Source organism: Parasteatoda tepidariorum, unplaced genomic scaffold (genome assembly GCF_043381705.1).
Source record: "Parasteatoda tepidariorum isolate YZ-2023 unplaced genomic scaffold, CAS_Ptep_4.0 HiC_scaffold_213, whole genome shotgun sequence".
In the NCBI taxonomy this organism is placed as follows: domain Eukaryota; kingdom Metazoa; phylum Arthropoda; class Arachnida; order Araneae; family Theridiidae; genus Parasteatoda; species Parasteatoda tepidariorum.
In genome coordinates this window covers 11,240-26,543 of record NW_027261531.1, presented here as the reverse complement: position 1 = coordinate 26,543, position 15,304 = coordinate 11,240, and the positions used below count along the sequence as shown (strand labels likewise).

At 27.1% G+C, this 15,304-nt stretch overlaps 2 protein-coding genes across 2 annotated transcripts; one reads left to right on the top strand and one right to left on the bottom strand.

The window, feature by feature from the left end:
• Nucleotides 1-721: 721 nt before the first annotated feature.
• LOC139427318 (uncharacterized) lies at nt 722-8,402 on the bottom strand (the record flags this gene model as incomplete). The annotated part of the gene is given in 3 exon segments (XM_071188533.1): nt 722-1,241; nt 2,977-3,068; nt 8,246-8,402. Coding segments are annotated over 2 exon segments (604 nt in total), but the record flags the coding sequence as incomplete, so codon positions are not given.
• Nucleotides 8,403-8,521: 119 nt separating this feature from the next.
• Nucleotides 8,522-14,529, top strand: LOC122269686 (integrin beta-1-A). The gene is made up of 6 exons (XM_043043894.2): nt 8,522-8,661; nt 9,746-9,805; nt 11,185-11,318; nt 12,178-12,285; nt 13,342-13,426; nt 14,042-14,529. The coding sequence occupies exons 2-6, from the start codon at nt 9,754-9,756 to the stop codon at nt 14,311-14,313; spliced, it is 651 nt and encodes a 216-aa protein (XP_042899828.1). The 5' UTR covers nt 8,522-8,661; nt 9,746-9,753; the 3' UTR covers nt 14,314-14,529.
• The last annotated feature ends 775 nt before the right edge of the window (nt 14,530-15,304 follow it).

Sequence of the window (15,304 nt, the reverse complement as noted above, 5' to 3'; positions counted from 1 at the left end):
ATAGTTTTCCCACGAATGAACAGTATAAAAGAACTACTCTAATTACTCATATTTTGCACAGTTTTAAAAAAAAATTTCTCAAATTTTAAAGCAACAATTTTGCAATTAATTTAAAACAGCTTCAAATTTTTCGCTTAATTTTATTGAATATTTTTAAAGTTATAGCAAAAAAATTAGTTTATATATAAAAGTGTCATCGTTAAAAAGTGTCCGGAGAAAGAGACCCAGTTAAACGGATGCCTGAATATGGGACTTTTTGCTGTATAATTATAAAAATGTCAACATCTCCGTAAATATTCACGCTAGGTTTAAAAAATTTTGTGCAATTATTGCATATACTATCCAAAATAATTGTTACTAGTAACAAATTAACTGCTTGGCATAGGGTGTTCAATAATACTATTTTTCTTTTTTTATTTATTGTTGGTCCCTCAAACCTCAGAAAGCTCTTAACTACTTTGAATGTAAGTATGAGAAATTGCATATCATAAACATTTCTATATTTATAAAAAAATTCTCTAAGTATTTTTTAAGAAAGATCAAAAAATGTTTTAGCATGGAAGTGTTTCCATTATTTTGCTCAACTCCTGTAATTTTAAACTATAAAAAAAATCTTTTAAGTGTACCAAAAAACTATATGTGATTTTAAATGAAATAAGCCTTTTCCATGAATTTCATTAACACAAACATTTTTATAAAAATAATTTAAATTTTTTTTTACCATAATTGAAAAGAAATGTAAATATCTCTTCACTGGAAAACTTCACTTCAGACTGAGTTCTGATGACTTGCTCTATTACATTATAACAGCCTTGAACAGTTCCTTCATCATTATGAGTGCACATAGTTTTTAACAAAAAGTTTATAAATGTTTTAGTCTGACTGACAGAAGTTTCAATTGCTAAATTTGAAGTAAAAATTGACAACACCGAAGACAAAACATGTTCTAATACAGAAGGTCGCTTTGATGTAAAAATGTGTTCAAATTTAGTTAAATCATCCAAGTGACCTGAACTTTCCAGTGTTACATCATTTAAACAGAAGAAAACAAATGAACTGTGGAAATTAAAAATCTTTACGCTTTCTTTAAAAACTTCATTTTCATTTGTATCTTCTTCTAGCTCTGGGGAACTGCTGTCAATTATGAAGTTAGCCAATTCTTGTTCTTTCTGTTTTACTGCAGCAGCACTCTCACATTCTTGGATCATTGCCTGTGTTTCATTAAGTAAGTCTGCAACAGACTATTGAAATAAAAAAATTTAGATTTAAAAAAAATTATGAACAGCACTTAAAATATTTTAAAAGAGTAAACATTAAATAGAAATTTTTCTTAACATAGTACTAAAGGGAAAAAAAACCTTACAGTTTTTGATATGTAAAAGTTTTTACCATGAATAATATAAAAACAAATAGCTGACTTTCCCAATAAATGCTTATCACTTCCAATACTTCTTTCCAATCTTTAAGCGGGAGGCTTTTAAGCAACAAAAAATACTAATTATTATTATTCAGTAACGCATTCTATTTTTTTTTTCAAAGAAAGATAAGGTTTATTTCTTACTAATAAAAAAAATGAATATGAAAAGAAATTGCAAAAGTACAAAACAAAAATAATCACAGATACAAGTAAACAAATAACCAATTTAGGTTAAATAAATGATGCAGACAAGAGAGTTATATTTAACACCCCAAAGTTTTAAATTGTCAAAAAAGTAAAATAATCTTTAAAAAAAATTGTAATCTAGCAAGACAGTTTAAGAAAATTGTAGGTTTTTAAAATCTGTCTCTAGGTAAGACTTCAGTGAGCATATCAAGGATGTGTGCAATTTTCATAATTGATAACTAATATTGATGTGTTTGGTGTACTTATGATTTACAGGATTTTTTATTCATTTTATTGTACTTTGATTATCAATATTCAAAGAAACACCCTCTGTATCATGCATTGATGTTTCACCCATGACACATAACAATTAGCTAAGCCACATAATTTCTTTCACAGCTGTAGATGCTGCTATACATTTTGATTCTGTAGTTGTTGATACAGAAAATTGTCTGTAATGCCATGCGATAGCCCGCGAACTAAAATATATTATTTGTCATTTTTTGCGGACAATTTTAGTAAAAAATCACTATGGGTTTAAAATACTTTTCTTTCGTTTAAAAAAAAAAAACATAATTTCTTCGTTTCTGTGAAATTTAACATACCAACGGTGCAAAAAAATTTATTTCTCTGGGTTTGCATCCAAAATTTTAAATGTAAATATTTATTCTCTGATGGTTGCAGCAGACAAAACTCAATTTTGTCATTGAACATTTTGTGTGAAACTATGTAAGTTTTAATACCAACCTTTTTAAAGTTTTATATCTTAACATTTAGATATCTGTTGCACATTAATTGTTTAATACATGGATGCACATTAAAGTTATTGTAGCCCGAATTTTTTAATATGCAATTAAATATTTTTTAAAATCTACTTCTTATTTTAATTTGTAATTCAATACTTTTGTTTTGTACAACTTGGTAAAAATCTGACAGTAATATTTAATGTTCCTTCAAGTATAAAAGAGTCCTACATAAAATTTTGATAAAGTTTCGGCCAGCCAGTTGATATGCGTTTTTAATTGTGGCCCCCGGTCTCATGTAAGTTGGAAACCCCTGAGCTATAAGATAAAAATTTCCTGATTCAGACAAACTAAATACCATACTGTGAAATAACAACACCATTTATTTATATACAACTATTTCATAATGAGCCCTATAATTTAAGGATCATAATAAAATGCAAACAAAAATTTTAAGGAAATAATTAAAACTTACATATATAAGCACAACTTAAAACTTTTAGACATGAAAAAGTTTTAACCATGTATAACGTGGTTGTGCAGTGTAGCTTTGATTTGCATATGTTTCATGTCAACAAAACATAAAGAAAAAAACATAACATAGCAGAATGATCATTATAAAAGTCTTACTTTTCTGGAAGATTTAGAGCATTCAGATGAAATCTGTAAATAAAAATCTGGCAAACATTCACTAGAGTCATCAGAATCAGACATGATCTTACCTACAAAAAAATATAATATAATTAATAATAGAGAAACATACAGAAAATAGTTAACTATTTTTAAGAAGAAAAAACGAACAACTAAAAAAAATTGAACAAACCAAATCTTAAATATTTTCTTTGGTGCAACACATTTCTTCAAGCTTTTTTCTTTTTTTTTTGTTAATTGAAGTGTTCTAACACTCTAGGTAAATCCTTAGGTAAAAATAGGTTAACCCTTTTATTTAAAAAAAAAAAAAATGTAGGCTACACTTACTCCAAAACAACTAAGATTTGTAGTGTATCAAAACAAACACTTTAAAAAAATGCAATATGACATTACTTCATAATTTTAGATAATGAAAACTCAAAGTGAAAATGATGAATTTTTATTTTAAACAAAAGTTACTCAAAATTAAAAGAATCTAACTAATAAGACTGAAGTTTTCACTCAGACGTAAGAGTGGCACCCTTGCATGTTCCCTCAGATCAGGGAACAATTTTCAGTTCATCATGATAAAATAACAAAACGTACTTAAAGAAACCAAAATAATACATAAGGAGTCTCTGAAACAGCTTCAATAGTCACAAATAATTTTTGGTACAAAATAATAGTTTAGTCACAAAAGTGAAATATTTTACAGAATACAGCTGCGACAAGATCCTCGTAGTAGTATTTAACTTTTATATCAGGCATATTTTAGAATTCAGCAAAGCACGTAGCTACTTAAATAGATTCTTTTATTAAAAATTATGAAATTGTAACATGGAAGAATGGCTTACTATTTCTTTAAAATGGACTGCAAGTTTTTTTTAAGTGTTTTTTACAACAATTTCTCTTTACCCTTTTATTCCTCTTCTATTCTTTGATATAATAAATAATTGCACTAATCTCACTACTTTTAAGATATCATTAAACTTCTCTTGATTTTTAATAAATCATAAAATTAAATTCATTATTGGTAGAACTCTAAAAAGGTAATGCTATTCTGTGACTGTCTTATAGGAAAACATGGTAGAAAATCATTTTGTTTTTGATTCAGCAATAATTAGTTCTTCGGAAGAAAAAGAAAGGGGGTGATAAAGATAGTAGGGATTTCATTCTTCCTGTTAACTCCTTTTCATTTAATAGATTTTAGATTCCATATTTTTATTTTAAAAAAATAATAAAAAAATAAAAAATTGTTTGTTTTGACCTTAATATTGTCTACTTTTTCTTATATTTTTCCTACTGAAATAAAAAAAAATTCTTTTCTTTTAAAATTAATTTTGATTCTTTTCAAATCACAAGTTAGTCCTCTTTGAAGAAACAAAGAAAATAAGGAATATCAGGATAAAACGATAAAAATCAGGACAACAACAAAAACCCTTCAAATAGAAATCACTGAAAATGATAAAACTAGTCAATACAAACAAGGAAAAAGTTTTTCATTTAAATCATCAATTAAAATCGTACAACTTTATTTGAAAGTAGACTTCAATTTAAAATAAGTCACCTGCTTGTAACTGAAAATTATATTTTAAACCATTTTAAAATATTATTGTTATTATGAGTCAAAGATTTTAAATTTATTTTAAAGGTGAATGTGATTGCTATATAAATTTTAATTGATTTCATAGTATTTTGAGACTTGTTTTATTCAGAATTATAAGGACTAATACTTAAGCATAAGTTATCAGATAATTCTGTACTTCTTCTTTAATAATAATAATGTACAAGGTATAGGGCAGGTAGAATGGATGATATGACACATGTTACAATGATCATCAAAAATTAGTAAGTAACTTGAAAGCCATTTCTGATCTGAAAAACATGTAGAAAGTGATAGGGTACACTTATTTTATTAAGCTAATTCTAAAATTAAACATGTTTATAGCTTATGTGTGATAAACTTAGCACAATAAATTGAAAATTATGACTTTTGTATGAATTTTCATTAATTTTAATGGTAATTAATAACTTTCAGGAATGCAAATGAAGGGCCCATACTCAGGACTTCAAATTATTAGCCAATAAATTAACCATTGTTTTCATTACAGAAAAAAAATGGGAGAGAATTTCTCATCCTTTCTCAAAAACAGGGTGAGATTTCAAAAAGTTAAGTGAGATTTCTAAAAATTAAAAAATAATAGACTTGGAAAATAGACTTGGGAAAAAAAATTCTTTAATTATAATACATTTTTAACATCTTCTAATTGAATATTTTTGCTGCATCATCATATGGAAAATGTTCTATATCTACTTTTTCATCAGCTATTATATTTATTTGGCTGAAAAATATCCATATTTGTTTCGTTTTGATCGTTTCTTTTCTACCAACATTTGTTTCATTTTCATTTGTCCGTTACGAAGTAGAAGATGTCGCCTTAACAAGGTATTTGTCCATCTTACATTCATGCACAAAAAATATAAATGTCTTACACGAAGAAACCTTACCTATGGTGAGCACGTGGTTGCAGAGAAATGTGTCATGAAAGGGGTTCCGTGGTTCAGGGGGGAGGGTGTTCTGCTGTTTGCACCGGTTCTGAGCAATACTAGTAAATAGGGAAACTAGATAACAAGGACCAATGTTCAAAATAATGAAAGATCAAGGAAGAAAAGTGAAAGAATTTTATTCAAAATGGCAAAAGACGAAATTTTTTCCAAAATTCGCTCATTTTGAAATTGATTAATAGAGTGCGCGAACTTCTCGCATTAATCATTTTTTATTGCGAGAAAAGAAAAAATATGCGAGATTCTTGCGTTCTCGCTCTGTAGTGAAAACAGTGAATTAACCAAATATCAAATGTATTAGCCAAATTTAAAAATCCGTAGCCAAACAAAATTTTTATGATTAATTTTTTTTCCCATAGAAAACTTAAAATCAAAATACAAATTTACTACAAATTGAATTATTTAATTAAATTTTAATCAGGAGTCTTTTTACAGTTGAGGAGTAAATGAGCAATGAATGTGGGAGAGAGGTTGAAAAAATGTAGATATTGTTTTATCACCTTTGAGGAAAAGAAATAGGTTGGGACTTCTTAGACTAGAGCAGCAATATAAGGATAAACCTGAAGCAACATTCTCATTAATGTAATACATTAATCATTAATGTAAATGAGAAAATACAGTATGTATATGAGATAACATATTTTCTTCAAAAATAGTTGAATAATAATATACATTTGACTACTACTTAATCTACTGCATCTTATGGCAGTTTGCCTCATTCTTATATAATCTCTCTATTTACACATTATCTGGACTTAATACAATTTTATTGGTTGTGTGACAGTAGAATAAATCATGTTTTTACAGAGAGAAATTCCAGAGAAAATATTGTCCTATGAGGTTCGACATAAAAGCCGATACCCAGGTTTAAAGCCTGAGGGTCAGGTCTGTTAATATTAGTTATAATAAAGTTTTTATATCAATTTGAAGTATAAAGTTGTATCAACAACAACACTATGAACCATCAAAACTGATTTTTAGAAATTAAATTGAAAACAAAATTTATTCAGGAATTACACACCATAAGGGTACTGTGAATCGATATATATATATCAGGGGTCTGTCTAGGTTTTTTTGAGAGGTACCTATTTTGTGAAAATTTAGACATAATTTGTGAAAAATTAAGAATTATATTAAAAAAATCAACACAAAAATATGGATTTATCGTTTCTTACGGGATACAAAAATAAAATTTGAAGAAAAAGTATTGTGTGAAACTACCGTTTTTTCCTAAAGTTGAATTTTTTAAGGTACCACTCAACGGTAGTAAATTTGGCCTGGACAGATCCCTGTATATATATATATATATCAATCTTTTCTTTCCCTGTACAGTAACTTGATTAACTTAAAATTATATATTTTATTTTTTTAAAATTTAACTAAATGTTAATTTTTCCTTCACTTTTATTTAATGGTTATTTTATTTAGTTGGCTTTGTTTTCTCAGTACTGAATTAAACTATTATTTAAAAAAGCAATTCAATAGAAAGTCTGTCACCCCACTCTCAAAAATGAAAGTCATTGTTTTATATTTATTACTGTAAAAATTACATTATTTCTGTAAACATATACATTGTTTAAAATGATATTTTCCATCTAATATTTTAAACTAAATGAAATTTTCCATCAGTACCTAAGCTAAAAAAAAATCATCAAATTTAGGCAACTTCCAGGCAATGGCCCAGAAGAAATTTTAAAAAAATATATCACACATGGAGACCAACTAGAAAGGTATAATTCATAATTACTAGGGATGTAACGAATATTCGGTCACTATTCGGTATTCGGCCCTTTTGACGAATATTCGGCCTAGGCGAATACTGAATTTTTTTCGGCCTAATATGAATATTATTAGATATTTGGCTGAATAAATTCATAATAATAAAGAAAGATATTTTTTTAAATGTGCTTTTAAATATATTTAATCGTGAATATTGCAGAGTTACATTTCACTGCATTAATTATTAGAAAATCTAACATTTACACAATTTAAGTTGTATAATACATAAGTGTATTCAAGAATGTTACATAAATAAAAACGTTTTCTTGTTGCAAATTTGTTATCAAGTTGTTTAATTTTTTTTAAAATATAGAAAGTTTAAAAAAGCAAATTTGTTAATATTTATTTCATTTTTAATTTAAAAATTATTTAATTACAAAATTAAAATTTCAAAAGTGAAACTTAATATTCGGTATTCGACCCCATCACTATTCGTTACATCACTAATAATTACCCTCCAGACATGAATTTTTAAACATGATCTATGGCAGAATAATTACAAAATCTCTTTAGCAACCAGGACAATTTTAGTTGGAGCAAACATTTAGTGATACATTAATATCTCTGTCAAAGGAGAGATAGAAATCAACATGAGCACAAAAAAAGAATAACTGGGAATAATCAGATCAAAACATCTTTCTGAAATATTTAAATTATTAAAATTTTCAAGCTTACTTAAGTCATATTAGACATTTCAGAATCTGTAGATCGGGCAATAGCTAGTTATAATAGTCATATGAAAGATTTTTACTGGCCTTGGCAAATCCCGCCAAATCCAATGCAAACTAATTAGTTAACAAATGTATATAACACTTATCATACGGGAATATCCCCCTATATCATATCAATTAAGATTCAAAAAACTATGCAAAGACATTTAACACGCGGCACAAGCATATAATAAAAAACATTTTGAACATCTTACCAAAACCCAGAGTCTAAATAAAAATAAAATTTATCAGATGTAGATCATAAACCATAAATTGTAGACCCTATTCAAATCGCAGATGTCCATGGCAAAACAGATACAACAAAAACATTCGAAGTGTTGCCATACGCTTGGCAACGAAAATAAGTATTAAAAAGGCCACGGGCCATAAGTATTAAAAAAGAGAGAGTATAGAGAGTTCTTATTCCCTGACTGCGACGAAAAGTTTATTTTTCCCTATTTTAATCCTTTTTCTTCTCTTCTAGGGATAAAATGAGAAAAAATGTGGTGGGCACTTATGCCTCACCCTCTTCCGGTGACGTCATATTTCAGGATCTGAGTGACACTCTTTCATCGCGACATGAAAAACCATAAATAGACAAAGCTTGCTTTTCGTGTAAACAATATCATCAGTAAGTGTTGTCTTCAATTGTAGTTTTTATTAAAAACTTTCTTTAATTTATTCAATTTCATGAAATTAGACTAAATTATTTTACTTCATTTTTTGCGAAGTGTTTCTTTTCTTGGTTTCTAAAATTTCGAACTTGCTCTATATGTTTTAATTATTTTATTTTTCTAATATTAATATTGATTTTTTCAACATCTAATCCCATGTATTTAATGATTTTCTTATCAAATATTAATTTCCATGTGTTAAATTTTATAGTTTGTCCAATTTCTTTTTAATTTAAGCGTTTTTACTGCAATCTGTGATTTAGATTTAACATTCTCATGATATGGTCTTATTTTAAATGTGCCACAAGGCTACAATTTATAAATATTTACTGTAATTAAAATGTTTCGATTTCTTATTTATAAGCATTTTAAAAGTTTATTACATTGACAAACTAATACAGTGAGGGAACTCTGAAGCCAACGCCCGTCACACCCCATAATAATTTCTTAAAAACCAACGGTGACTTTTTTATATTTGTTTGTAATATTTTCTGTTTCCATAACATAGCAAAGTCACATATTTAGTTTGACATAATTGAAAATTATCTTAATTAGTATCGTTTATTTTAATGATTGTTTTTTTTTTAAGAAAAAAAGTCAAGGTATATGTTATTTGTATTTCGTAAGTTATTTTTTCGATAATCATTATTTTTAATTAAATCTTTTAAAAATATATTAAAATCCACAAGTAGCCCAAAAAAGTATTAAATATTAAAAAGTAATCAAAGTATGATCATGGATCATAACAAGCCTGTTTTTGATTTTAACTTACAATTTATTTAAAAGTTTCAGAAAGATTTCTGTATTTGTAAATATCTACACCAGAATGATCGCCAGGTTTTGATAATTACCAGGCAGTGGTCTATAAGAAACTAAAAATACATATCAGAAAGTTGCTAAATGAAAAGATAAAACTCGTAGCAAAACCTAAACTCAAATACTGTTTTTTTAAATAAATTGCAACTTTGTGTTGTTTTCTTGAATTATTATGCTTACTTTATTAAAAAAATATGTTTTATAACTAAACCTTTTTCTTTTTAGAAGTAACAATGGTGCCTTATATATTACTTTCTGTTTTAATCAAATTTTGCTTAGCCCAAAGTAAGTTCACCTGTTTCATTAGTTAACTATATTTTACATGTTATTCGTTCCTTTAAAAAAATATTCATATTTTCTGTCTTTTTTAAAAAACATTAATTTTATCAATGTTTAAAATCAGAAGCATAGTCAGAAATTTCAGTGTAGTATGGACATCATTATGACAAAATAATGTTTTTATATTAATATTAATAAAAATGTACAAAAAGATTAAAGTATGAAAAACTGATGAAAGTAAAATTGAAACTACTTTAACTAGCCTTGTTTAATACATAATTTTATTAATTAAGCTGTTAAAATTTTATAAACTCTTATTTCGGTTCATCATATGCCTCATAAAGTATTGTATCCTTTTGAATTTACTTGTATATTTTTGAATGACGACAAGATTAGACACCTATTACTATGTTAAATTCATAAATATTTTCACTCCAAAGAAGAAGAAAAATAGTCAACAAATGTAGGAAATATTAGTAGATGAATAAAAAGACTTTTAGACTATTTTTACTTCAGTTAATACAGTAAAACAAACGAATACTAAAAATATAAGAAGGAAAAATGGTGTAAATAAATGAATTAAATTAATGATGATAAAAACCAACTGTATTATGAAATGTTCTTGAAACCAGGGGTATTCAAGGCTATGCTACTGCTAACAATTTAAAAATAAATACCTATTTATTAGATGTTACTGTGATATCAGCAGATGAGACATATTGTGAAATGATGTGTTTTTGAGTGAAATTTTAATATTAACATTTAAAATTATAAATTAATATTTTTAATTGTAAATGTTTTCTGAAATAAAAGAATAAAAGTTTCTTAGTTTTTGTATGTTGTAGGAAAATTCTATTTTAATTTGATAATAGTTCTTATTTTTTAATTGTTTCTTGTTATTATTTTTCAAAATTACTTAGTTTACCTAAAACAAATTTTATAAAAATTTTAATGAAGCTTTATATAAGTCAATGTTTTATTAAACGAGTTAAGTATTGCATTTTTACCATAAGTAGATAGTTGTGTTAAATATTTTTAAAATGTTTTTAAAATGAAATTAAATGATAGAAAAAAATACACATAATGTGTAATATTCATAATTATGAAGTATACTGTTTTGTAAGTAGCTGGTATGCAAGACCATTCGGTGTTATTTTAGCGTGGTTTGTGTAAGATTTTAGTGATGTTGATCCGCCATTAATTCTGAGCCCTGTGTGACTATATTCAATATATTGATAGGTATATTGAAAATAATTTTAAGGTTTCTTCATTTATGTTTAACTCCAAATTATATATGCTGAATAAGATGAGTCGCTGGGCACCTACCTAATGGTGGGTCCGCATTATCATTTCATGAAAATGTAAACTATATTTCTTTGTTCTAGGCAAAGGTTCTTCTCACTCTGAATTTGAAGCCTTTCCAACACCTGAAAGGCTTACTGGAAATCCATGCATTTCTAGAGAAACATGTGGAGATTGCATTACAGCTGATCCTGAATGTGCATGGTGTTCTCAAGAGGTATGTAATATTTTTTTTGTTATTTATTTATGAATAATTAATTTTGGGGTTTATATGGAACCTGAAGTTGAAATATTAATAATATTATATGCTATTAACTATTTAATGCCAATAATGATTAAGTAATTTTGGTAATTAGTACTGCTTGTACTATGGTAATTGGTGCAGTTTTTAATCGCTACCAAATATACTACTGTACTGAGGAAATAGGTTTCTTACGGTTTTCTGAAAGGTATAAGTACTTACTTTAGAAAATTGCTTGATTGTGATAAATTTTGTCTATCTTGAGATGGCCTTGAAGAATAGCATCATGCCAAATAATACTAATTACAATTTTTATTTTCATGAGAAAAATTTCAAAAATATTTTACTATTAATTTTAGAACAGGAAGCCACTGTGTAAAGAAAGGCAATAAATAAAACCATGGTAAAGATTTTACTCTAGTTATTGTGTCTTTCAGTTTTTTGCTCGATTCCGTATTGACGATTAAAGCAGTGAAGTCTGTAGTTAAAATGTTCGAATTCGAGTCTTACTCCACACTTTTCAGAGAGCTTGATTCTGATTCCGACTTATACTAAATTAAAATTTCCAGCTACTTTCTTTAATTATTATAACGGAAATTATATAATATTGTTGGTTAAGTCTTTTAAGAATGCCGTTACATTTTTTCTTTCTTTTTTTAAGGAATTTTTTGATTAAGTAATATTGATATAAGCACTAGTTATGAATTCACACTTATCTTTATTATTCATGTGAAAAGTAACTATTTATAGTTAATTTACAGTTTAATTGTAAAATAAACTGAATTATTAGGATTGTTTATAAAAGAAATTATACTTGAAATGTCTCTTACTGTAGGATTTTACTCAAGATGGTAGTAGAAGATGTGACTACACTGGTAATCTTAGAGGTAGATGTAAGGATGATCACATTGTAATGCCTGGTCAAAGTATGCAAAAACTTAAGGTAGCTATTAAGGTTTTTGTTTTTTGATTTTACTTAGTTACTACCTTGTCTTGGGTAATTTGTGGTAAGACAACAGAAAAAATGCTACAACCTGTCTCTCCAGGTTAGGGGTTGAGCATGAGACTAACGACTTCATCCTGTATGTAATGTGTTCAAAAATCTCAAAAAGTATAAACTGAATGGAACGCATCCAGGTGACTTGGAATGAGAAAGGAAATTAAAACAGGCACTTTATGTAAAGGAGGAGTGTTAAAGAATCCAACTGATGTAGTTAACAAATACGAAATAGATGTCCTGACTATTCAAGAAATAAGATAGCTTAGACATGGAAATTTAAATGAAAGAACGTGTAGCTTTTACTATAGTTGCCAAGAAAAAGAGCCACTACATGTCAATTGAATTAATAATAAGCACAAATTTGTGAAATAAATTCATCAACTTTAAATCTGTAAATGATAGAATATGTAAGATGCTCATTAGGGCAAAACCCTAAAATATTAGCCCGTCCTCCCCCCAAAGAAACCTAAAGTAAAATTATTATTAAGGGGTTGGGACCATATTTCCCAAATAACGGCTACTCCCTATATTTTGGGTGAGAATTATAAATTTTAAAAAAACTGAGAAAGTGCGTTTTTGTGTCTGATTCTGTAATTTTAAATATTGTCTCCACTAATTAATTAGCCTATTTGAGATCACCTGAAACTTTAAAAAATAAGTCCTTGAATGGGAAAATCTGATCATTTGATCAATAGTTATTCTTTTTTTTTATGCACCCTTTACAGCCAATGATTATTGGAGACTACAGGTTTGAAAATGTTGGACAGTTCTAATATCTAGGCTCATTCACAACAAGAAATAATTATATCTAAATTGAAATAAGTAACAGATTAAATACTGCAAACAATTGTCACTATAGATTAAGAAATCACTTCAAATCACTTGAGCCTAAAACCCCTGTTTAATCTCAAGATATAAGGGAATTATTTAACAGGATTAAAATGTAATATAATTTCTATTAAATATACTTTTGTTTACTGAATTTTAATTTTATTACAGGACCATGAACTTAGCAATAAGGGTGTGAAAGAAGGGGAAGCAATTCAAATAAAACCTCAAGAAATTACTTTAAAGTTAAGACCAAGTAAGTATAATGAGGTACTGAAAAATGTAATTAATTTTAATCTTTAATCTTATTTTAATCATGAAGGCTTTAATCAGAACTAGACTTTTTAACCAATTTCCTTTATGTGTCCCTTTTGTTAAAGAAAAAAGCATCTAATGAATAAATTATATTCAACATTTATGAAATGTTGCACTTTATTTTTGCCTTAAAGTTTTTTTATGGTTGATATTTCTTTCTCATTTTAAATAGTAGCTAGTTATATAGTTTTCTGTATTTCTTTTTAGATATAGATCTTGCTACAAGATCTATATCTAAAATATTTTCCTCAAGATCAAGGTACAAATGAGTGGTTGTTTGAGCAGAGATAGGAACTGTGAATTATTTCTTTTTCAAAATCAATCATTGCAAGCAGAATCTTAGTATAAAAAATTTTAAATATGAAATTTATGTAAAAATTACTTGAAAATTTAGCCTGATTTTGACCCTTTGCTTTATTTTAATTTAATTGATACTTATAATTTTTTTTGCAGACATTGCTTATAAACTTCTTGTTAGGTGTTAATTTTAAAAACTATTTCAAGTAAAAAAAAAATGAAAAAAATTTGATTTATTTCATTTATTTATTTGTTTAAGATTCTCCATTCCCTCTTGTGGTTGAATTTCGTCAAGCAGAAGATTACCCAGTTGATTTGTACTACTTAATGGATCTTTCCAATTCTATGAAAGATGATAAAGAAAAATTAGCAGAACTTGGCAATAAACTATCTGGAGAAATGGGGAACATTACCAGTAATTTTCGGCTTGGTTTTGGATCATTTGTGGACAAAGTTGTCATGCCTTATGTCAGTACTGTGCCTGAAAAGTATGTCATTAAAAAAATATGCAATCAATTTATGTTAAAATAGTCTTTCTCCATATAATCATAAAATCTTTTTTTTTTAAATATCTTATTAATATAACTGATGATAAATTGTTATATGGTTATGCTTAGTAATATATTGGATAGATAATTTGAAAAAATGAGTGAAATTCCTTGCACAACAATCACATGTATGTAATCTAATATTAATCTTGAAATAATTTTGTAGACTCAAAATAAATAAATGAATTTACCTATTAAATGAAAGTTATTATGAAATATAATTTTTTTATAATAATTGCAACATACAGTGTTTTCATCATAGAAAAAAAAATGGATGAGAATTTCTCACCCATTTTTTGAAGAGAGAGAATTTCTCACCCTTTCTCAGAAACAGGGTGAGATTTCAAAAAGTTAAGTGAGATTTCTAAAAACTAAAAAAACACAAAAACTCTTGGAAAAAAAATCATTTCTTTAATTATAACACATTTTTAACGTCTTCTGTTTTTAAAAGCATTGAATATTTTTGCTGCATCATCATAGAAGATTTTGCTGTTACAAGGTATTTTTACATTAGTGCATTAATTATTTAAAAATTTGAACGTCTTACGTGAAGAAACCTTACGGTAAACATGTGGTTGCAGAGAAATGTGTTCTGAAAGGGGTTGTTTTCTGTTGTTAGAAAAGGTTCTGAACAATACTGGTAAATGGGGAAGCTAGATAACGGGTCAGATGTTGAAAGATCAAGGAAGAAAAGTGAAACGGACTTTATTCTAAGTGTGGTAATTCTAATGTTTTTCCAAAATGCGAGAAATTTGCGAATTTTGAAATTAATTTATAGAATGCGCGAATTACTCGCGGTAATCATTGTTAAATGAGAGAAAAGAAAAAATATGCGAGATTCTCGCGCTGTAGTGAAAACACTGAACATATGAATTTGGCATTTTAGAAACTTTATTTTATTGCATTCCTAGTTATTTCAAAATGCAGTTTACAATTTTACTCCATTTGACCTCATCAATATATATATATATATA

Bases quoted from the DNA above. Each gene is read 5' to 3' on its own strand.
- LOC122269686 (XM_043043894.2), top strand. From the start codon at position 9,754: ATGGTGCCTTATATATTACTTTCTGTTTTAATCAAATTTTGCTTAGCC. The intron at 11,319-12,177 runs GTATGTAATATT...CTCTTACTGTAG, and splicing joins GTGCATGGTGTTCTCAAGAG to GATTTTACTCAAGATGGTAG. The intron at 12,286-13,341 runs GTAGCTATTAAG...ATTTTATTACAG, and splicing joins AAAGTATGCAAAAACTTAAG to GACCATGAACTTAGCAATAA.